General features: G+C 39.2%; 1 protein-coding gene across 1 annotated transcript in view; it reads right to left on the reverse strand.

Moving 5' to 3' along the window:
* LOC106094809 (homeobox protein caupolican) overlaps nt 1-25,720 on the reverse strand; it is a 204,175-nt gene that overhangs the window by 49,550 nt on the left and 128,905 nt on the right. The window contains exon 3 of the mRNA XM_059367969.1: nt 2,022-2,131. Within this exon, the coding sequence (XP_059223952.1) occupies nt 2,022-2,131 (110 nt within the window). The remainder of the gene's footprint in view (nt 1-2,021; nt 2,132-25,720) is intronic.

The raw sequence follows: 25,720 nt of genomic DNA on the forward strand, positions 1-25,720 counted from the left end.
TATGAGCGTGGAATACTAAATTTACCAGGAAGATGGCAAAAGGTTATCGAACAAAATGGCAATTATATATTTGATTAAAGTTCATTCTAAGTTTTATTAAAAATGCATTTACTTTCTTTTAAAAAATCCGCAATTACTTTTTAGGCAACCCAATATATTCTTGATCGTCATTTCAATTTCATATCGATCTAGCCATGTCCGTCCGCCCGTCTGTCGGTCGAAAGCACTCTAACTTTCGAAGGAGTAAAGCTAGCCGCTTGAAATTTTGCACAAATAGTTTTTATTAGTGTAGGTCGGTTGGTATTGTAAATGGACCAAATCGGTCCATGTTTTGATATAGCTGCCATATAAACCGATCTAGGATCTTGACTTCTTCAACCTCTGGATGGCGCAATTCTCATCCGATTTGGCTGAAATTTTGTACAACGGCTTCTCTCGTGACCTTCAATATTGTCTAATATGGTCCTAATCGACCTATAGCTTGATAAAGCTCCCATATAAACCTATCTCCCGATTTTGCTTCTTGAGCCCCTACAAGCCGCATTTCTTATACGAATGAACTGAAATATTACACAATGACTTCTACAATGTTCTGCATTAATTTATGGTCCGAAACGGACTATAACTTAATATAGCTCCAACAGCATAACAGTTCTTATTAAATATTCTTTGTTTGCCTAAAAAGAGATACCGCGCATAGAACTCGATAAATGCGATCCATGGTGAAGGGTATATGAAATTCGTCCAGGCCGAACTTGTTTTTTTCTATTCTCTCACTTGTTTTTTCTATTCCAAACCGAAACATAAACAAAACCTATTGCTTTCAGCTGGGCAAAGAAATCTAACAAAAAATTAACAACCAAATCTGAAAGCAACAGTTTAGCAAAAACCTTAAATTTAAATAGCAACCCGTAAAACTTAGCTTTATTATGACTGTCAGTTGAATAACAACAGTAATCATGCTCGTTATAATTTTCGTATTTATATACCGTACACCACTACTGTGGTACAGGGTATTATAATTAAGTGAAATAGTTTGTATTGATAAGTATACCGGTCAACTCAGAATCACTTTCTGATTCCAATTAGCTATCCGTTTGTCTGTCGGTCGGATCGTCTGTGCGTCTGTCCATGTTCATTTGTGTACAAACTATTACATGTCGCAATTTTCATCCGATCGCCTTAAAATTTGGTATGGGCATGTTTTTCGGCCTTAAAACGAAGCCTATTGAAATTCGAAAAAATCGGTTTAGATTTTCGACATTACTGGTGGAGCGCTCGAAATCGATTCAAACTCGCTGTTTCAAAATTTCATCAAAATCGGATAAAAAATGCTCGTTTTATGGGCTCAACACTCTATTTCGGGAGATCGGTCTATATGGCAGCTATATCCAAATATGGTCCGATCTGGACGATATTCAACAAAAAGCTTTAGAGGGGTACCGGATCTCGCTGTGCCCAATTTCATTGAAATCGGATGAAAAATTACCATTTTATTGCCTCAAGACTATAAGTCTGGTGATCGGTCTAACGGCTTTATATGACTAAAATCCGATTTTATGAGATCACAAGCTAAGGTTTACATACAAAGACTACGAAATCATCAACAAATTTTTAAAAATATTTTTATACCCAGATATCTGCAAAATTATAAGTACCCCTCTTTTGGGTATAAATGTGTAAATACCCGGGTTTTACCCAATTTACCGGGTAAATACCTTTTGGGTATATACCTATCGCCCATCTCTATTAATGATGCATAAAATTTTTCTATCGAGTTTGTAGAGTTTGCAGCATTAAAGCTCAAGAGCATGGTTTCCAACTCAAAATTCTCTCAATATTTCGTTAAAAAATAAACGTCTTCTTTAGCTATCTTTGTTGTAAAATACCACATGAAATTAATTCCAATTTGCCTTTTGCATTTGCACTCGCCGTGTAGGGAGTGGGGTAAATTTGCAAATGTTTAATTTTGCGTTAACATGAAATTTTTTTGCACCATTAAAACTTACATTTTCACTTACCCGCACGCACCAAATGTTGGATCGTAGGCATAATAACTGGAGGGCTGCAACGCCGTTGAGGTCCAGGCAGCCGTGCTGCTTGTTGTATCTTTTAAGGCATATGGGGAATTCTGGGAAGACAAAAAAAAAGAATACTGACTATAACATAAATAGGTTTCTTTTTGCTGATTTTTATAATGAATTTAAATTTTCTGCGGTACAATAAATTCTTCTATTGTTTGCAGATCATCGGCGAAATTCCCATCATTGAGTGATAGTGCAACCGATCGGCTTAAATGTCAGTTGTAGTGTTTAATGACAGTAGTTATTTAATACGAAACTTTCAAAACTAAAACCGTCAAACCTTCGGCCCCTACTTCTACCACATTAAATATGCTAAATAACAATATCTTGACGAAAGCGCCAAGGTAATGGTCACAGAAAAGTTTGATATGTCCCAACCTTATTAATTTTTTATTAATTTTTCACAATTACCTTTAAAAATATATATAGTTTTATCATAAAGAACAAAAATCTATAGATGAAGATGCGAATGGAAAGGAAAGAAAATATTTGGTTTTGCGTAATGATTTCAAGTTGGGTCATTGGTAAATGATATTTAGGCAATATCCCAGAGAATAATGGATTCATAAATAATAAACTCAGTCGATTACCGAAACTTCAATGGAAAACATCGAATAATGATTAATATGGATTAACTATGCTATTGGCGCTATATTGCAATTTCCAAGTTATGGACCTATACCTGGTTTGTACATTGGAGACCATAGTAAAAGTCTTTGTGTTAAATTGGGAAAAAAAATTGCGATCTATAGGGGCTCAAGAAGTAAAATGTAGATATCGGTTAATATGGGTTTTATGAACTGATTCAGACCATATTCGGCTCCGAACTTTGGATACCCACCACCTCGGGTATATATGTAAACCACCTTTCATCAAAATCCGGTGAAAATTGCATACCTTATGTCCCATAGCGGTTATATCGAAATATATTCCGATTTGAACCAAATGCTAATAAGTACAATTCATTGTTCAATTGTGTATAGCAAAATATTGGTATTTTTAGTAGCTATATCTATAAATAAACCGATCTGAACCATATACAACATGAATATCGAAAAGCCTAACATAAGTCACTGTGTCAAATTTCAGTTAAATCGGATTATAAATGCGCCTTTTTTGGGGCCAAGACTTTAAATCGAGATATCGGTTTATATGCAGCTATATGCAAATCTTGATCGATCTGGACCAAATTTCAGACATATGTGAAGGGGCTTAACTTAACTCTCTGTCCTTAATTTCGGCAACATCGGACAATAAATGCGCCTTTTATGGGCCCAAACCATTAAATGGAGAGATCGATCTTTATGGCAGCTATATCCAAATCTGGACCGATCTGAGCCAAATTGAAGAAGGATGTCGAAGGACCTAACAGAACTCACTGTCCCAAATTGCGGCGACATCGGACAATAAATGCTCTTTTATGGCCCCAAAATCTAAAACCGAAAGATCGGTCTATATGGCAGTCTATATATATGGCGGTCTATATATGCAAAACTGGACCGATATGTGCCATATTGCAGAAGTACGTCAAGGGGCTTAACATAACTCACTGTCCTAAATTTCGACGACGTCCGACAATAAATGCGTCTTTTATGGGCCCAAAACCTTAAATCGAGGTATCGGTCTATATGGCAGCTATATCCAAATGTGATCCGATTTGGGTCAAATTAAAGAAAGATGTCGAAGGGTCTAAGACAACTCAATGTCTGAAATTTCAGCAAAATCGGATAATAAACGGCAAAGGGCAAAATCGGTTAATAAATGTGGCTTTTATGGGCCTAAGACCCTAAATCGGCGGATCGGTCTATATGGGGACTATATCAAGATATAGTCCGACATAGCCCATCTTCGAACTTAATCTGCTTACGGACAAAAAAAAAGAATCTGTGCGAAGTTTCAGGTCAATATCTCTATTTTTAAAGACTGTAGCTTAATTTCTACAGACAGACGGACGGACATGTCTAGATGGTCTTAGATTTTTATGCTGATCAAGAATATATATACTTTATAAGTTCGGAAATGAATATTTCGATATATTGCAAATGGAATGACAAAATGAATATACCCCCATCCTTCGGTGGTAGGTATAAAAATTTCATTAATCCATTAACGATGAAAAATACCTAACAAATAGAGCTGCCTTAGAAATATTCCAGCTCGATTTAGGAAAGAGGTATGGTAATGAAACTTGGATTGGCGTAAAGTGGACAACTGAAACCAGTTACAATAATAAGCTTGTCAAAAGTAGGCAATTTGTTAAATTTCCTACTTTCTCAAAATTCTTAGGATTGAGATTTCTGGAATCCGTTTTAATGTCTTGTTACATGTGATGGTTTCTATATTTAGAAAATTAATTAATGGCAATAATGCTACTTCTTTTGACAGCAGGTGCCAAAATCATTAAATCTAGTTTTCTTCGCTAAATGGTCACAAAATATTAAGAAAATAAATTTTTAGTTATAGGGGCTTAGGATATAAAAAGATTATTTTTTTCAAAAAATTTTAAAATTCAAAATATTAAAAAAAGGTAATTTTCTAAATTATGACTATATAAAATTTCATCAAAATCGGACACAAGAATCGAGGGTCAGGAGTAATGGGTTAGAATATTGTCTTAAAAAACATTTATTGAAATTTGTCTATGGAAAAAATTTTAGGAAAATGTTGTTTGGGACAGATAAGCATAATAAAAAGACTTTAAAAATGTTTATGCAAAATGCAATCTTTTGTTGAAATTTTGGATTTTAAAAATAATCACGAGGTTAGGTTTTCTTTAGAGAGCTTTTTCGGTTAAATTTTTTCCTTAAAAAAATTCATTAAAATTTAGTCTTAAGAAAATTCAAAAGTTTATTGAAACTTTGTTTTTTATAACAATGTTGTCTTTAGAAAAAATTTAATTAAAATGTTGTCTTTAGAAAATATTATAAACAGCTTTTCTTAAATAAATAATTTCGAAGCGGGCCGGTCCATGCCGAAGTGTTGTCATTAGAGAATGTTTAATTTCATTAAAGTTTTGTTTTTGTTGTGTTCTTAAGAAAAATAATTTTAAGGCGGCAAAGGTCTCAGCAAATTTTGTCTTTGTAGAATCCCTACGGGAAATGTGTAGTCAATTGCCCCAATTATACCGGTCCTAAACTGGAGACTTATTTACCTGTCACTGGGCATATCCTAAAGGGAATGAAAAGTTTTAGTTGTCATAACTTATGGTTATTAATAATTTTTTGACAAAGTCGCTTAATTAAAAATTGCTTATACGTTAAATGTAGTTGCTTACTAATGTTATCTCCCTTCAAAATACTTGCAAAGAATACTCAACCTTTTCGAACTGTCCCAGGACCTATCCTAGCAGCTATATCGAAATGTGTTTCGATTTGGACTAAATACTAATAAGTACAAGTCATTGTTTAATTGTGTATAACAAAATATTGGTATTTTTATTAGCTGTATCTAAATATAAACCGATCTGAACCATATATAACATTGGATAAGGATGTCGAAGGGCCTAACACAACTCACTGCCCCAAATTTCAGCAAAATCGGATAATAAATGTGGCTTTTATGGGCCTAAGATCCTAAATCGGCGGAGCTATATGAACATATAGTCCGATATAGCCCATCTTCGAACTTAACCTGCTAATGGACAATAAAAGAATCTGTGCAAAGCTTCAGCTCAATATCTCTATTTTTAAAGACAGTAGAGCGATTTCAACAGATAGACGGACGGACATTGACAAATCGTCTTAGACTTTTACACTCATCAAGAATATATATACTTTAAGGGTCGGAAATGGATATTTCGATGTGTTGCAAACTGAATGACAAAAAGAATATACCCCCATCCTTCGGCCGTGGTAACAACAATTTTCGACTGATCTGGCACACATTGTTTTTTAACTCATCTAAACATATATGCGAAACTTCACTACAATTGGCTCAGTTTTGGATATAGGCCTCAGATTTGGTTATATATATTTCGCCCGATTTACTCTTTTAAGGCCAATTTTCAACATATCTGCACAAAATTTGGCGCGGATTGTTTTCTTACTGATCTTAACATATCTGCAAGATTTCATCGAAATCGGTTTAGTTTTGGATAAAGCTCCCATATAAATTTATCGCCGTATTTGCACTTATATGGCCGTAATAACAACAATTTTCAAACGATCTGTTCGAAAAAAATTCGGTTTAGATTTAGATATAGCTCTCATATACATGTTGCCAGAATTTATAATTGTAGGCTTGGTGTAGGGTATTATATAGTTGGATCCGCCCGAATTTAGCCTATCCTTACTGGTTTTAATGAGATGTTTCTATTATGTAATTGCAACTTTTTTTCAATCCCAGCCAACCTATTCCCATTAAATGAATATAAGCAGCAAATTATTAAAACACAAATTTCCTCTCAAGCAAGCAAGGTTGGTTATACTTCATCATTCATAAAAACTGCACTTCTTTATTTCCATAAATTAAATTAATAACAGCTGGGGGCATTCAATTTGAATTTGGCTTCATAATTTGCATGTAATTGGCAAAAACCATTTGAGTTCTTAAATCACTGTAGATAATTGCAATTTTATGCAAATGCTGAACAGTTGAGTGGAAATTAGAAAATTTTCAATGTCAGTGAAACAGTTCCATGTGTCTTAACTCGTGCCGAGTTGTAAAATACGGCAAGATTCGGGTTTCATTTATGTAGATCAGAGAATTATTAATTTCTCAAAAGTTTCATTTTCTCATGCAAACATTTCTCTGTTTTTCTGGAAAAATAATTTTCAAGTCTCTGTTTTGTGAATGATTTGTAAAGTTTATGATTGAAAGAATATGATACTAAACAAGTGAATATGATTTTAGTCATTTCGTTTTATTTTCCCATTTCACTTATCATATACATTTACAAGAGGTTATCTTACTCTAACTGTATAATAATATTTCCTAGAGGTATGCATTTATATTTCATATATATTCTCGCTAGCATCAATGGGAATAATATATTGAATTAAAATTCATTTCCGGCATCCCCGAATAAAAAGGTAAAAATCGGGATTCATCGTTGTAAACTAAGACTTATTCCTGCAGCTAACTACATCTTATCTAAAACAAGTGAACAAAGCATGTAATTCCAGGCAAAACATATTTACAAAGAAAAAGAAAGAAAACAATAAATCAATATGTCGTGGGTGCTATTAACATATATTTACAAATAGAGGTCAAGTGCCAATGGGCCGCTATTGTTCAGATACTGGTGTATACTGCTTCTTCGAAGTTCTGTCTCCCGTATCTTCCATGGTAGTACATTAGCTCACCATATTCATTATATAGCATATTGCTATCAGCCATATGTTCAAGGCACGTAAGGGCGAAGACCTTTCCGGCATCCCTGAGGACGTCAAATTCCTGGTGGGTGAGGTATGCGTCGCTAACGATCCCGTTCGGGTGTGTAATGTATCCCTGCAGGTGTTTAATGGCCATGTTGACCATAAACACGTTTATCCTGGGCAGTCCGGCGCCCTCATACACTCTCCTATTTGCTGGGCTTCTGTACTGGCCCTGCTCTGTCACAATCGTACTTAGGTCAAGAGAGTACTAAGCATTCTCCTTTCGAATAACCTCATCCTTTCCATTTGGCTTAAAGATATACAAATTCACACAGGAAAAGTATACACCATCGTGGGTCGTGTTCATAAATTGTCAGTTTGATCCTTCTGTTTAGTCCACTCTTCCTTCTCAACAATGCGGCCTTCGCCTTGTCCAAGAGGCATATCGACATGTCAGGAAAAATTCGTGTCCTCATGTAATGTCACTCCTAGATACTTTATCGACTCGTGGTTCGTCACCGTCTGCCCGCCGACTTTGATGCAGGGGATGTAGGACCTGGCATTTCTATAGAGGCCCCATTTCTTGCCCCTAATGACCATTTTCCTGCATTTTGGAATATTCAGGTGAAGTGTCCATCTCTCAAAGTAATCGTTGAGAGTGTCGAGGTATTGCTCCAGGTTCCTGGTGGTTCTCTTTGCCCTGAAGTGCGCCGAAGCGACTAGAATATCGTCCGCATATGTGAGGAGAAGCTCCCCATTAGTTGGTTCTGGAATATCAGCGAGATAAACATTGTTGAAGACTGGCCCAAGGACAGAACCCTGTGGGGTCTCCAGCCCTGACTCTCTGTGTCGCAGACCATGACTCGGCTATCACCACGCTAAATGACCTATCGCTGAGATAGTCCTCCACAATATGAATCAGAAATCCCTCAAAGCCGAACATCCTCATCTTTCGCACTATGCCTTCCTGCCAGGTCTTGTCGAAGGCTTTCTTTTAATCCAAACTAGCCGTTATTGTGACACTTCGAACGATGAAACCGTACACCATCCTATTAGTTAGAACCATTAGAGTGTGTGTCGTCGAGGTAGACCTCCTGACACCAAATTGAGACTCTCTTAGTACTCTGGATTCCTGTATGTAGCAGTTCATCTCCTTCAGCATACAATTCTCGAAAGCTTGGAAATCGATGACAGCAGCGATATCGGCCTATAGCTCGCTGGTGATGTTGGATCCTTGCCCGGTTTCAAAATAAGGTAAACCTTTGCCGTCTTCCACGCCTTGGGAATATATTCGAAATTTAGGCAGTGGTAAAAAACTATCGCCAAAAAACGGCACTTCCTCATATCTGTCCTGCGGAGTACATATTGTAGTTTAGTATGCCATCATCCCCCGAACTGTTCTTATTATTCATCCTGCGGAGAGTCATTCCGATCTCTGATAGCTTTATAGGTTGAAGTGGGCCATCTACTATGGTGGAGGCGTCCGCCATATTCCCTTCATGGAGAGTGGTCTTCAGGATGTATGCATCTTCTCTGGGAGTAGAGATATCACTCGTCGAATTAGGGGTACATACATCCATCTGGGTCTTCGCCAGTTCATTTGCGACAACATTCGCTTTCCCCTCATCAGATTTAACGCATTCTCCATTCCCATCAACAACGTCACCAATTCTATTTCGTCTACTAGCGGCGCTTATATGTTTGGGTCTTCCAAACATCTCGTTGTGCCGTCTTATGCTGTTGAGCATCCGTAGTTAACTCTTCCCCTCAAAACGGACGATGCATTGGGCTATTATGTTGCCCAGATTTCTAGTAATCGCTCCAAGATATGCATACTCTTGATGAAGGATTATTCTAAATCTTCTTATTCTTCTTTTTCTTGTTCTTCTTAGAATCATCTTCTTGCGTATGAGGTCCATTTTGACATCTAGCAATCTTCATAGAGTTCCCTTATGTAGCTTTAGCTTCCTTATGCTTTCAAACGTGGCCCCATAGGCCCTATCCATACCTTCGATTGCCTCATCAATTTTTGCTAAAATTTCTAGCAGTCGGCAATTCGTATCTGCTCAGCGCCAAATCAAGCGCATTGCTGAAGTCTTGGGTTGAAGAAGTCTTGGGTTGACGTCTCTCAGTCTCGAGAAGGATTGCCCTATGATCCGAATCGAAATCGAGTATTTCCAGTCCCCTGTTTAACTGCTGAATTCCACTCGTCCTCATAAGATGTTGATGTATGAACTGGACGACGTTGTCCTTCTCGTGGGCCCACCTAATCAGCTTTAGGGTCGATGTCATCCTCAGCCGACCGTGAAGAATGGGACCGTTTCCATTCACGGCGGTATCTCCCCAATCTGTATGCATTGCGTTGAGGTCACAGCCAATTATCACCTTAGTATTGCCAATAAAATCCGCAATCCTATCTAACGCCTGCTAATCAAGAACATCCTGTGGTCTATTGTACAAGAAAGTATATAGGACATGTCCATCCAATGTCGAAGTCCTGACCAAATTCCTTTCTATACCGCCAAGATCGCAAGTATAGCTTTTAGTCTTTATGCCGGTTTTGACAAGACTGCCAGTTGTCTTATTCTGGATGAAGCAATTATAGCCCTCCAACGCAAATAAAGGTTGATTTTTTAAGAACTATAATAAAGTTTTTCAAAAAAATAAAAAAATACTTAAAATTCAGAAAAAATCATGAAATAATTATTTGAATCGATATACTTTGGTGTTTGAAGATTATTTCATGCAAATGTTGACCGTGACTGCTACTCAAAAGGTCCATTTGCTTAGTCCAATTTTGGCATAGTCTTGTCAACATTTCGGCCGACATTTGAGCTTTAACATAGCCCCACAAAAATGGTCAAAAGGTGTTAATTCGCATGATCTAGGCGGTCAATTGACCGGTATCGAACGTGAAATAAAATGCACACCGAACTCGCTTCTCAATAAGTGCATTGTTACGTGTGCTATGTGGTATGTGCCGCCTTGTTGAAACCACATGTCATGCAAGTCAAGCTCTTGCATTTTGCACAACAAAAAAGTTTGATATCATCTCACGGTAGCGCTCACCATTCATAGTTACGTAACGATTCGCATCATCTTTGAAGAAGTACGGTCCAATGATGCCACCAGCCCATAAACCGCACAAATAGCTGAAAAAGCACCCTTTATATGTCTTCTAGTAAGTCCGTGCTCGGCCACCATCAAAACGTCCGATCTATGCTGGTTCGCAAATGACGAGACGCTATTGAGTTCACATTCACAAAGATGGCCTTAAAACTGGGTATCAAAGCGCATAGGTAACAGAAGCTTCATAAGGTGCACGGGTGCTCTCTTCATCATTCCTGAGCTATCTATAAGTATCAGCGTATGTCCCGATTTTTCTCAAGCAGGTCACCAGATCTCCACCTAGGAAGCGTTTGCATTCTCCACCCATATGGATTTGGCAGATTTTTTTATACCTTCCAACTTTATCTCATTTGTCTATTTCTTTTGACTATTCTCTCCTATGTATATTAAAATTTAAATCTAAACATGTTTTTATACCCTCCACCATAAGATGGGGGGTATACTAATTTCGTCATTCTGTTTGTAACTACTCGAAATATTCGTCTGAGACCCCATAAAGTATATATATTCTTGATCGTCGTGAAATTTTATGTCGATCTAGCCATGTCCGTCCGTCTGTCCGTCCGTCCGTCCGTCCGTCCGTCCGTCCGTCCGTCCGTCTGTCTGTCGAAAGCACGCTAACTTCCGAAGGAGTAAAGCTAGCCGCTTGAAATTTTGCACAAATACTACTTATTAGTGTAGGTCGGTTGGTATTGTAAATGGGCCATATCGGTCCATGTTTTGATATAGCTGCCATATAAACCGATCTTGGGTCTTGACTACTTGAGCCTCTAGAGTGCGCAATTCTTATCCGATTGTAATGAAATTTTGCACGACGTGTTTTCTTATGAAATCCAACAACTGTGTCAAGTATAGTTCAAATCGGTCCATAACCTGATATAGCTGCCATATAAACCGATCTTGGGTCTTGACTTCTTGAGCCTCTAGCGTGCGCAATTCTTATCCGATCAGAATGAAATTTTGCACGACGTGTTTTGTTATGATATCCAACAACTGTGCCAAGTATGGTTCAAATCGGTCCATAACCTGATATAGCTGCCATATAAATCGATCTTGGGTCTTGACTTCTTGAGCCTCTAGAGTGCGCAATTCTTATCCGATTGAAATGAAATTTTGCACGACGTGTTTTGTTGTTATATCCAACAACTGTGCCAAGTATGGTTCAAATCGGTCTATAACCTGACATAGCTGCCATATAATCCGATCATGGGTCTTGACTTCTTGAGCCTCTAGAGGGCGCAATTCCTATCCGATTTGGCTGAAATTTTGCATGACGTATTTTATTTTTACTTTCAACAACTGTGTCAAATAATTTTCAAATCGGTTTATAACCTGATATAGCTGCCATATAAACCGATCTGGGATCTTGACTTCTTGACCCCTAGAAGTCGCAATTATTATCCGATATGCCTGAAATTTTGTACGACGGATCCTCTTATGACCATCAACAAACGTGTTTATTATGGTCTGAATCGGTCTATAGCCCGATACAGATCCCATATAAATCGTTCGCTGTATTTTATTTCGTGAGTCCCAATGGGCGCAATTCTTATACGAATTGGCTGAAATTTTACACAGGTCTCCAACATATAATTTAATTGTGATCCGAACCGGACCATATCTTGATATCGTTTTAATAGCAGAGTAACTCTTTTCTTATATCCTTTTTTGCCTAAGAAGAGATGCCGGGAAAAGAACCCGACAAATGCGATCCATGGTGGAGGGTATATAAGATTCGGCCCGGCCGAACTTAGCACGCTTTTACTTGTTTTACTGTAGCCATATTCCTTTGCAATAAAATTTCTCTCGTTCAATCGTACAGAGGGCAAGTACGATTTATGAAGTTGTTTCAGTCAAGTCCTTCGATGACAGCACACAATCTTCACGTACCTCTTTGCATTAGCCTTCAAATAAGGTGAAAACCAACAACATAATTTCCTCAAACATGTCTGTAAAACAAACAGCTTTTCTTTTCTGCTGGTAATTAATCATATTCGCATGAAAAGTAAAAAAGAATAAAACAACTGCTCCCCGGATTCTAGTGCTAACAAACATCAAACATCATGTTTCACACAATTGAACATAATGGCGCTCTTAGCCATTTATGATGGATATACGGGCCGGTTATTCTGTAATAAAACACTGCCGTGGAAAAGCAGCAACATAGCATAGAATACTGCACGAATGCACGACGGCAAACAATTAAATTGGAAAACAAAAGCCCACTTTCAATGCAAATTATCCTTAAATATACACATACATACATACAGCTAACTGGGCATTTTTTCATAACTCAAGAAACTCCAATTAACTACAATGGAACGAGGCAAATTCTTAATGCGAATTCATTCAGTGTAAGCCTGCGTTAGCAACTACAAATAGAATTGTAAGGCAAATAAAGAAATTATCCAAGAATTTCATGCCACAGCGAACCTTATTGCGGAGGAATTTTTGGACAATCAACAACATTTTCGCGTAACATTTAAGCCGGTGAACAGTAGCTCAAAGTCGAAACAAAAGGTTGGATAGGCCCACAACTCCTAAATAAGTTGAACATAGAGCCATTTTGTAAATGTCATATTTGCCATGGAACTGCCTTGATTGACAAAGTCATCAGCTCTTATAGATCACACTTAGCGCTAACAGAATGCCACATTTTCTCTCTTTACAAATTCCTTAGACATTCTCCGAATCAAAGATTAACGATTCTTCCATTATCCTCACTATGCACGTTGTCAATTGTGACCACTGTGCTTTGAAATATTTTTGAGTGTATGAAATGTTCAAACTACAAAATGAGACATTTGTTACACCTTTTTACCTATGCGAGTAGTTTGCTGAAAGAGTGACATGTCGTTGGCAGGAAGGGGAAAAGATGCAAAAGTGCCACCATGTATGTAGTCAAGTCTATTCCGTTTGACCATTATACGTATTTGCCCATTGTTAATCTTTTGAAGTGGCTTGAGTGTAGCCGCTTCAGTTGTTGCTGCTGCATTTTGGCATTTTGTGTATTTTTAATCGCGCTATAATTGCAATAAACTATTTTTTAATGAGCATTTAACAATCGCGTTTTTAAGCTTCCATGCTTATGTGGCAGGGGAATAATTTAAGCTGTGGGTTTAACAGAGCTTCAAGAGCTGCACCTTAATGTTTTTATTAGTGAAATACTCTACAGTCGGTCGTTGTTGATATGTGGGAATGGAATTGCGCCAAAACAAGCCCAAAAACGCTAGAATCAGAGAATTGAATTTGGTAACCTATTTATCTTCGAATATTCTTATTGTCTCTGAGGTTTGAATAGACCGCAGAGAGATTTCGCACCTGAATCTAGGCAAGAATTCGAGTAAGGGCATTAATGAAGATTATGAAGGCCTTACCCCTCCAGAGGAATGTTGGAGATTTTTCAACAACCGAGCAGTAATATGAAGTTCATAAACTGCAACATCCACATATTAGTCGAGGTCTCAACTAGGTAGGTTAAGTTAAAAAGAGGATGCAGATATTATTCCGCCCCATGTCACTATGGACATGCACCTAAGCCAGTAATCGGCTTGTTGTGCACTCTAAAAACTATAAAGAAACCTCTTAAAAGACAATTTTAAGTTAGGAATTCAGTGCTACTTACAAAATCCTTAATTGTTTTCAATATCACTCCTCTAAGTTGGTTCATGTCTGGTATTGTGTCTCCAACTAAGTGCCGGTATCTGTTAGACGCGAAAGTCGGGCAATGACAAAGTAAATGCTCAAATGTCTCATCATCTTCCCCGCATGCCCTACACATGTTATCACTTGGCGCACCGATTTTATATAAGTGATAGCTATTGGTATCCCGTTACGATACCTCCTTCTTGCTTCATTTCAGTAATAGCTTAGTCTTCTCACGATCTGGATCCACCCCATAGAATGTTCGCCGTCCTATCGACCGTTTCGCTGTTCCACAATGTTGCATGCGCATTCGTCGCCCACTCCCTTAACTCGGACTGCGTCGACCCGAAAGGCTTCAGGTTAACCAAGTTTATTGACGGCAGTCCTCTGGCCTTCACCGCTAAATCGTCTGCCCTTTCATCTCTCCTTACTCCGTTATGGCCCGGCACCCAAACGATGCGGATTGTGCCATCCTTAGAGAAGGCGTTAATCTTACACTGCAAAACGATTCGTGACCTTACCGTCTTGGTTGTTATTGCCCTTATGGCAATTTTACTGTCGGTAAAGATGTTCACACTCGATGTCCTCGCGTTAGCACCACACCACTTCACGCATTCCTTGATCGCCCGGATCTCCGCCTGCAGGACCGTATTATGGTCAGGCAGTCTAAAACAGATCTTAGTCCCTGGGTTCTCAATGTAAACCCTCAGGCCCACTCTGTCAACTAGCTTTGATCCATCCATGTAACATGATCTTCCAAATGGTAATACTAGGGTTCCGTCAATCCAAGACTGTGCCGATGGCAGCAGTGCCTCGCACTCGACTTTAAAGTTCATCTCAGGTATCCGATCGGAAACCTCATCCCTTCCTTCCAGGTTTATTATCGTCGCCTCGATTATACCGCGATGGTATTATTGTAGCTGCTCCCATCATCAATTCATTTTCCCATCACCTTAAGTGTCATAGCCGCAGTGGCTGCCTCACACTTAATCTGTATGTCAATGGGTCGGATATCTAGAATAGTCTCCAGTGCCCTAGTGGGTGTAGTCCTCATCTCTCCGCCTATGCCAAGACAACATGTATACCAATACCTTGATTACAAGAATACAATACTTGTGAGTACAAGAATATACGTGGATAGACGGACATGGCTAAATCGGATCAGAAAGTGATTCCGAGTCGATCGGTATACTTATTAATGGGTCTAGCTCTTCTCCTTCTAAGCGTTGCAAACAAATGCACAAACTTATAATACCCTGTACCATAGTGGTGGTGTAGGGTTTAAAAATACATACAATTCAGAAAAATGCATTAAATCTTTATTTTAATTTGATAACACTGCCCATAAAATTTATTCTTTGACGATTATTTCATGCAAATGTTGACCGTGATTGGTCCATCCGCTTAGTCCAATTATGGCATACTCTTTCCAACATTTCGGCTAGTATCTCACGAATAAACGCTTCAATGTTGTCTTCCTATGCGTAAATTGAGGTGGACTTGTCTGTATAGGCATGAGCTTTAACTTAGCCCCACAAAAATAGTCTAAAGGCGTTATATCGAACGATCTGGGCGGTAAATTGACTAGTACCGAATGTGAAATAAAATGGCATGCTCCGTCTTGTTGATCTTTCATTTTTGGCACAAAAAAAAGTTGGATATCATCTCACGGTAGCGCTCACCATCCACAGTTACGTTTCGATTCGCATCATCTTTGAAGAAGTAATGTCCAATGATGCCACCAGCCTATAAACCGCACCAAACCGTGAATTTTTCTAGATGCATTGGTAGCTCTTGCAATGCTTCTGGCTGATCTTCACTCCAGAATCGACAATTCTGTTTATTTAGGTACCCATTAAGTCAAAGATGAGCTTCGTTCATAAAATGGAAGAAGCGTTCGATGAACTTAACAGAGCACGCATTTTGATAATAAAATTCAATAATTTGCAAGCGTTGTTCGTTTTTAAGACGATTCGTGTTTAAATTATAGACAAAACTCTAGATGTTTGACAGTGAAACAAAAGAAGAAAAATGCGTGAGCTGATAAAATCAATGTTGCCGAAAAGATAATAATTGAAAAATCACCCTTTATGTTAAGGTTCCAACCGGTTTTTACAGTCAGATTGCACAGACGGGCTAAGATTTGTGTCAATTTTGTAATAAACTTCAAAATATTTGATTACATTCTCCAAATTACAGCAAGATGTTGTCGATGTTAACCTTGACTTTCGCCTTAGTTTTTTAACGGTATGAAAAATGTAATAGCTGTTGCAGAATTTGCATAAAACTAACAAAATTATTGACACGAACTCGGAAAAATGCTAAACAAATAAACAAACATAAGTAGACATCTTGTGTTTATTTCAGGCAAATGTGATTTCAATTCATTTCTATTGCATTTGCTAAAGCTATAGCTTCAACTTGCTTCAATTTGTAAAAAAATCGAAAATATCCTATTTAGATTAATCTCAAAATGTGAATGAATATGTTTACTTAAAGCTAAGCAAGTTTTACTCAAACGGAACTACCACACTCAGAGAAAATCTTAAGTGAAAACAGTTAACATGTTTGCTGTAACAGCAGAAAGCCAGCTGAAAATGGGACGACAGTAATTTTTTGCTAAAACAGCAAACATTTCATTTTATTTCATTCTGTAAAAAAATGCTTAACTCGTGATAGGTAGTTATTTTCGAAGAAATTTTTAAGTCACTCAAGCATAGATACGATAGTGATATCCATTAGGCGGTTGATGATCTGCGTCTATTTCCTGTAGAGAAGCAGTTCTAGAGCCCGGGTGTAGGCTTAGAATGGACTCCAAATATTCAATAGCTGCGGTGCTGGTATTAGGCCGCAGCATCTTGTCTGCTACTGAAAGATGTCTGGTCAGCAAGGGCTTTTAAAGAAGATTTATTAATATTTTATCCTCGCATTCCTATAATTTGCCTAGGCCGTCTGCCTTCTATGGCAAATCACCACACTCTTTAAGAGGTAAGAATAATTAAAGGCGCATAGCTCTCAGGTTTATGGAGGGGCTTGGAACTCTTACCGTTAAGGTCAGAGGCTCCATTAATTGGTCTCGAAGATTCGCTGCACAGGCTACCCCAAAGGCTACACGTCTACATTCGAAAACGGCACCGCAGTCAGACAAAAGGAACTAAGGCGAACAATGGTAATACGGGTAGTTGTCGACAAGGGTGGAGAACAGGGCTGCATACTTAGGATCAATTGGAGTGGGATGCTCAATGGACTGTCATCTGTATACTACGATGTCCTTGCGGAATCACATGGCCCTCCTCCAGTTGTGACGATGCAGGCTGGTATCGGGGCCGATACAACCCAATTGCTTTCGTGGATCAACGCTCAAATGAAATGTATCGTTGCGGCCTAAGAAAGATTGGCGAAATTTGATTTAGTCAAGAAGGAAGACATTCCTTCCTTGGATACCAAGGATTCCCACAGATTCTGACTACGTACTTCGAAGTCAAAGAGGCTGTGATAACAGTCTTTCAACCACTGACTGGAAAATTAGTAGTTTGGATGAGACTGATGGCGATTGGAGACATTCGTACAAAACTCCGGCTGTCTCGCAGACCTCAACTAGTCTGATGGAGTTGTGTCCAACGGATTCAAGAAGTTGAAGCTGAAGGTTTATAGAAGCGGTGGGGTTGGAAAATCAGAAGACTACTCAGCAGTTGTTGTTGAACACTTGTCTAAGGAACTATCGCCAACATCGCTAAAGCCATCCCCTCGAGACAGGAGGGGATGGCATCGAAAAGAGATCCAACAAGCCCTGTTTTTGTGGGATTGGGCTTCAGGGCGTTCGCAGCAGCAGCTAGTGGAGCATCTATGGAAGAATCGCCCTCACCCAAGCCCTTTGTGGGTCATCCTGTGGGATTGGGCACATAAGCGTATAAGACTAACGCAACACTGGTGGAAGTTCTGAATACTGATTATGGTCCGGTTTCTTCAGAAAATCTCCACCATTGTAAGCCAGCTACAGCTGCACAAAGGGCCCTTCTGATGGCAGCTGGAATTGACGTAGTTCTTTTTCACAAGGAATTCCTGTATTTAAACTATTCATGGATGCGGGGAATAGGATAAACAGATCATGTATTCTGGCAAAGAGTAGTATAACTGTGTTTCTTCTTCCGGCGCTAAGCCGTGAAGATTCAGTAGTAGCCAGCCTTGAAATAAATAAGTCTCAATACTGGCCGGCTTCCCTGTATATGGCACACGATTCAGAGATGCCGCCTTCAAACTTTTAGTTCCTGGTTGAAGCCGCTTCGGTAGGGAAGAGAAGCCTCATTGTAGGAAGTGAAGTTAATGCACATCACCAGATATGGGGAAGTTCGAATGTCAACGAAAGGGGTGAGTTGCTTATCGAATATATTATAAGGGAATAAACCGACCTCTATTACCAGGAACAGGCAGGAGGTACTAGATATTACCTTTGTATCGAAAGATATAGGCGCAAGAATTTGCGACTGGGAAATGTTGGATGATCACAGCTTCTCTGATCATCGTTATATTAGTTTCAGCCTTGGGAAAAATACTGCAGAAGTGGTCCCTCGGCTAAACAGAAGAAAGGCGGATTGGTATACATTTCGGCACAAATTCTGCACGTCTATCGATCAGAAAAGGAAGTGGAAACTACGGAGGATATAGACATAGTGGTCAAGAGGATCACGAAGTCCCTGAAGGACTCGCTTGTGTCAGCATGTCCTAGTGCCAAGCCAAGAGGCGAACAGCGACCGCCACGATGGACCCCTGAGTTGGTCTAAGTAAGGACTGCAGAAAACTCGTCAACAGAGCTGAAACCAGGGCACCACACGATTGGGACATCTCTTAGGCTGAGCTAAGAAAATATAAGGGTGAGCTGAGAAAGGCTCAGAACAAATCCTGGATGGAATTCTGCAGCTCCGTGGAGGATACATCTGAGCCCTCTAGGCTAAAGAAGATTCTGTCCTCGAGACCTATTACGGTGGGGTATATTCAGAAGTGAGGAAACACTAGAAATACTCGTTGGTACACAATTCCCGGGAAATTCTCAAACGGACAACGAGGCGCCAGAAGAGGTTGTCACTGATATGCGTTGTCGGAGGCCATTAGGGAAATTGTATCTAAGCCGAAAATCTTTTGGGCGATAAGAAGTTTCGACTCCTTTAAGTCGCCAGGCCCTGATGATGTATCACCGGTTGAATTACAAGCTGTGTCTGATAGACTGGTTCCCTGGCTTAGGAATATATACTCTGCTTGCATCAGAATGCCATATATACCTGTGGGATGGAGGGACACGAAGATCATTTTCATTCCAAATGCCGGAAAACCTTACCACTCGAAGGTGAGATTCGTCCTATTAGTCTGTCATCCTTTATACTGAAATAGCCCTTCACGACCTACATGGAGGATTCTCTTGCTGCCAAGGCATACACAATGATAGCATTTCTTGACATTGACCGACGTCAATCACGAAGGAGCTGGGGTTTCGAAGCATCAACACTACCGTAAGAGAGTTTATAAATAATTTAGTGTTGTGGTCTGGTGGACGGCGCTTCAAAAACCACCTACTGTTCAATACTCAACTGGATCCAAAAGATGGCTTGTTCGTGCATCACAACCGCACTGAGGATGACACCACCTGATGCATTGGATTTAATGCTACATCTAATGCCGCTGGACATTGTGGCTAGACAAATTGCTGCGACCACTGATGTGAGGCTACAGACACTGTGTTATCCTTGATGCAATGCCCGATGTTCCTGGCAGTGTGGATTACACCCTACCTATGCCGCTGTTGCCCTGGTAACAGAAGTTATATAGGTTTCTATACGGATGGCTTCAAACTAATCGACCAGGTGGGATATGGGGTGTACTCTATAGATCTAGAACTGGTCATATCGAAAAGGTTACCCGACCACTGCAGTGTGTATCAAGCGAAGATCCTTGCAATTAAGGAAGTGGTGGAATGGCTAAGATATAATGTCACTACGATTGGCATAAATATCTTCTCAGACAGCCATTAAATCCCTGGACAACGTATTTCTGAGCACGAAAACCGCCCTCGACTGTCGCAGACCTCTCAACGAGATGGCTGAACAGTTAAAAATTCACCTGTTCTGGGTGCCGGTCCACAGAAAAATCCCACGGAACCTTAAAACGGACGAGCTTGCGAGGGTATTAACTATCTTACACATTCCACGGAAGCTGGAATCTGTGGATATGCCTCTAGCGACATGAAAGCTAAGTTTTCGGGATCAGGTCTGAAGGGCAACGAAGAATCGATGGTCACAAAGAGAGGGCTGTGGGTATTAAAAAAATATGTGGCCGCTTTGCTGTCACTTGCGAGAACTGAAGTCTCAGTCATTGTTTCCGTCATGACTGGACACTGTCTAATCGGATAACATGCTGACAGACTGAAGGTTGTGTGGGGTAACGGATTTTGGAAGTTACAACTCAAGTCTTTGTTCCAAATTTCAGCCAAATCGGATGAAAATTGAGGCTTCTTAGATCGGGGATCGGTTTATATGGGGGTTATATCTGTTTATAGACCGATTCGGATCATACTGGGCATGGATGTTGGAGGTCGTATTTCAAGTCTTTGTTCCAAGTTTTAGATAAATCGGACAAAATTGAGGCTTCAAAGGGCTCAAGAAGTCAAATCGTGGGATCGGCTTACACGATCCAAATCTGAACCGATAGGGCCCATTTGCAATCCCCAACGAGCTACGTTAATATGAAGCATCTTTGCAACATTTCAAGCGGCAACCTTTTTGCGTTCGACCGCCATCATGATTTCGACAGACGAACGGACGGACTAAATCAACTCAGAAAATCATGGGATCGCAGATTAATATTTCAAGGTGTTACAAACGCAATAGCTAGATTAGTATACCCCCATCCTATGGTGGTGGGTATAGAATAGTCGCAATGAGTTTACTTGGGCCAAACCGAATCTTATATATAGGTATAAAAATCAATTTTTGTTTGTTTGTTTGCTGTTTGTATGTTTGTGTGTTCCTTATAGACTCAGAAACGGCTGAACCGATTTTTTTTTACATTTTTTGATATCTGAAGGGGGGCGGGCCCTCCCCCTTACCCTAATTTTCAGAAACGAAAGATTTCGGAGATGGGTGGTGCGATTTAACCGAAATTTTGTGTGCTCCATATATTGTAGTACCCTAAAAATAAAAATTTTGTATCCAAATTTCGGATGAGGTACCTAGGGGGGCTGCCCCACCCTAAAACCTACCAAAAATATATTTAGACCAATCACGGCAATATGGGACTCAAATGAAAGGTATTTAGGATAAGAAAACGTATCTGATATCCAATTGTCGGACCAAGTGCTACGGGGACCACCCCAAGCCCCAAAACACCCCTAAATCAGACATATTTACCGACCATGGCAATATGGGACTCAAATAAAAGGTATTTGCGAGTAAAATACGAATCTGATATTCAAATGTGGGACCAGCTTTCTGGGAGTCCACTCCTTCCCCAAAACATCCCCAAACTGGATTTATTTACTGACCATGAGAATATGGGGCTTTAATAAAAGGTATTTGAGTGTAGAATTAGAATCTGATATCCAAATATGAGATCAAGTGTTTCGGGGTCCGCCTCTCCCCAAAAAATATCCCCAAAGGGGACAAATTTACGACCATAGCCATATGGGGCTCAAATGAAAGGTCTTTGGGAGTAAAGCACGAATCTGATATCAATATTGGAAAAAGTGTCTATGGGGCCACCCCACAACACCACCCAAATAGTAAGTATTTGCTGACTTTTGCAATATGAGGCTCAAATAAGAGGGTTTTGAGAGTAGAACACGAATCCGATATATACCAAGACAATTTGGGTCGCAAAGAGAGTGGAACTAAATATTTATAGTTTTTATGACCAATACCTCAAACCGGAAATATTTGCTGACTTTTGCAATGAGGAGTTTAAACGAGATTAGGAAACGAATTTGATATCCAATTTTGAGTCCAATGGCAATATGGGGTTCAAATAAATGATATATAGATATATGTGAATAGAGCACGTTGCTGATATATTTTCCGGGATAAGTGTTTAGGCGACCACCCCAATCCCCAAAACACCCCTAAATCGGCCATATTTACCGACCATGTCAATGTGGAGCTTAAATGAAAGGTATTGGGGGGTAGAGCAAGAATTGATACCCACTTTCGGGACCAATTTTCTGGGGGTCAACCCCCTTTCTCAAAATACACCACAAACAGCATTTTTAGTGACCATCGCAAAATGGGACTCAAATAAAGGTATTTGGGAGTAGAACACGAATTTGAAATCCAAATTTAGGACCATGTATTTAGGGCATCACCCCTTCCCCAAAACACCAAAGGGTTAAAAATTTTTCAACCAATGCCAATATGTGGTATTTAAGATTAGAAAACGAATTTGATAACCTATTTTTGGCCATGTGTTTGGGGGACGCCTCATCGTGTAAACTTTCCTAAACCAATGGCAATATGGGGTTTAAATAAATGGTTTTTGAAAGAAGAGCACGATGCTGATATTTTTTCAGGGCCATATGCCTGGGGGACCACCTCACCCCCGAAAACACTCCTAAATCAGATAGCGGCCTGAAATGATGTATTTTAAGATTGGAGTACACCTTACATCCAAACTTAAATTCGTAGACCAATAAAGATCATATGGGATTCGGACAAAGGCATTTATATTGTTAAACAATTAGTCAAGCGATATACTATTTTCGTAGCATGGTATTTCACTAAAAGCTCTTTAATTGTCGAAAATAAATATTCCAAGGAAACTTTTGTTCCATATAAAGTAAAAGAAGGCGCAGCGGAGCGGGCCCGGGTCAGCAGTCTTGTATAAAATCCACTTTGCATAACGTTTCCTCACTTCAGGTGACGGTTTCATAGACCGATATGCCCTTAATCGGCATATCGGTCTATATGACAGCTATATCTATATATAGTCTGAACTGAACCAAATTTAGGCCGGATGGCTTAATACAACTCAATGTTTCAACTTTCAGCGAAATCGCGTATTAAATAAAGCTTTTACGGGCTTCAGATTCTTTATCGGCAGATCGGTCTATATGGCAGCTATATCTAAATATATTCCCGTCTGAACGATATTTAGGTCGGATGTCAGAAGGCCTAAAGCAAGTCACTGTTTCAAATTTCAGCGAAATCGGATAAAGAATAAAACTTTTATGGGCTTTACTAGCAGATCGGTCTATACAGCAGCTATATCCAAATATGGTCTGATTTGGCCCGTTTAAGAACTTAACCAGCGTGCATCAAAAATATGTATCTGTGCCAAATTTCTGCTCAATATCTCAATTTTTGAATGCTGTAGAGCGATTACATCTGACGGGCGGACAGACACACGGACATCGTTAAATCGTCTAAGTATTTTATGAAGATCCGAAACATATATACTTTGTAGGACCGGAATTTGATATTTCGAGGTGTTGCAAACGGATTGACTAAACGAATAGGGTGTATATTCATGGTGGCGGGTATACAAATTCAAATTGGAATATCGCTTTATATGGCAACTGTATCAGTTTATGGAACGATTCGGACGAAAAAAGCTTTTAGTTATAATCGAATATGCAAATAGTTGCAGATATATTGGATTAGAAATGTAACCCATGGGGCTCGAGGAAACAAATCATAGAGTTGGTTTATATTGGAGACATTTACAATCCCAACTGACGTTAATTAAGGACGTATTTTCCACAGTTTTTGGCTGGCTCGATTAATTAGTTTAAAAGTTGGCTTACTTTCGAAAAACAGATGGCCATAATATGAATCATATGCCCTCATGGGCATGTGGGTAGTTTTCTTCCTTAGTAAATTATAACTATTCCTTATGATATATTACTTTAAAACAAAGCAAATTTTTTATATGTACTTTAATAGTCTGAGTCGAAGTAGACCTAAACGCATTAAAGTTCAGTTGGCAAGCCATGTCTTTCTGCTGCAATATGTGTTGCGACCTCATAAGTCCGTATTTTACTTAAAGCTACTCTTTTCAGCAAAACGCGTTAAAACTTTATGTAGGAAAATTCTTCAATTATCTTTCCATCAAACTGATGAATTCCGTCGACAGATATGGAGTTAGTGCTTCTACTCAAGTTGTATTAACATCGACTAGCTTTAATGCAAAATTGCATTAACGCACGCATATTTTTCTTTTCCTTTCTTCATTCATTTTCCATTACGGCCCTAATATCATTCCATTACAGTTTCAGCTATGGGACACACAGTGGTTGCCTCACTTTGTTGAGATGATTTCTGTGTTCATCACCAAGACGAACATTATATCGAGGAGTTTCGATGCCTTGCAGGAATTGAATTGCAAACTAAAGGAACGAAAAATACAGGATATGGACGATAGCCCACCGCTACAGGGACAGAATGCACCCAATCAAGGAGTCTAAGAATTTTTTCGCTAATACCATGAAAAGAAGCAAAAGGAGAGGTGAGAGAAAACGTTAACAGAGATTGGGAAGTTCACGTTTACAAGATAGAAAATCTTGGTGTAAGAAACCCAATGACGAGAAAGCAATGGAAAACATAGTCCACACCATTTTTTTCTCATACGATCTTAGTAAAGAAGATGGTATGAAGTACACTGAGTAAGAAAAATATAGATGCACTGGGAAGTGCCGCCTCCAAAGCCTCCTACAAGTAATAAGGCTTTAAGTTCGACCTGGCCGAATTTTGGATACACATCACTGTGTGTATATATATTAACCACCTTTCATCATAATGTATCATTTATAAAGCCATAACCGCTACATCGAAATATTTTCCGAGTTGGACCAAACCCGTTCAAGCTTGTAAAAGAGAATATTGGTCTTATTGGCAGCTATACCTAAATATAGTCCGATCTTTTCAAAATTCGGGAAAAATATGACGACGTCTAATGCAACTCATTGTACGCAATTACAGTGAAATTGTGTGGGCCCAAGAACTTAAAGAGGGAAACCGCTATATCCAAATATAGACCCACCTGAACCCAGGGCACGGATGTCGGAACCTAACATATCTCACTGTGTGGAATTTCAGCAAAATCGAATAATAAATGAGGTTTTTAATGGGCCCAAAACCTTAAATCGGGAGATCAGTCTACGAGGCAGCTATATTCAAATACAGATCGATCGAGGTCATATTGAATACGGATGTCGAAGAGCCTTATATAGCTTATGTGCCAAATTTTACCGAAATCGGGTATTACATTTATGGACCCAAGAGCTAAGTCGGAAGATCGGTCTGTAGCGTAACTTTATTCCAAACACAGACCGATCGAGGCCATATTGAACACGGATATCAAAGAGCATAACATAGCTCATTGTGTAAAATTTCAACGAAATCGTGTATTAAACTCTGCTTTTATTGGCTCAAGAACTAAAATCGCGAGATCAGTCTATACGTTGGCTTTATTTAAATATAGAAATATCATGACCATATTGAACACGTATATCGAATAGCCCTAGACAGCCCACTCTATCAGCCAAATTAGATAATAAACGCCCCTTTTATG

This window comes from Stomoxys calcitrans, chromosome 1 (assembly GCF_963082655.1).
Source record: "Stomoxys calcitrans chromosome 1, idStoCalc2.1, whole genome shotgun sequence".
Taxonomy (NCBI): Eukaryota; Metazoa; Arthropoda; class Insecta; order Diptera; family Muscidae; genus Stomoxys; species Stomoxys calcitrans.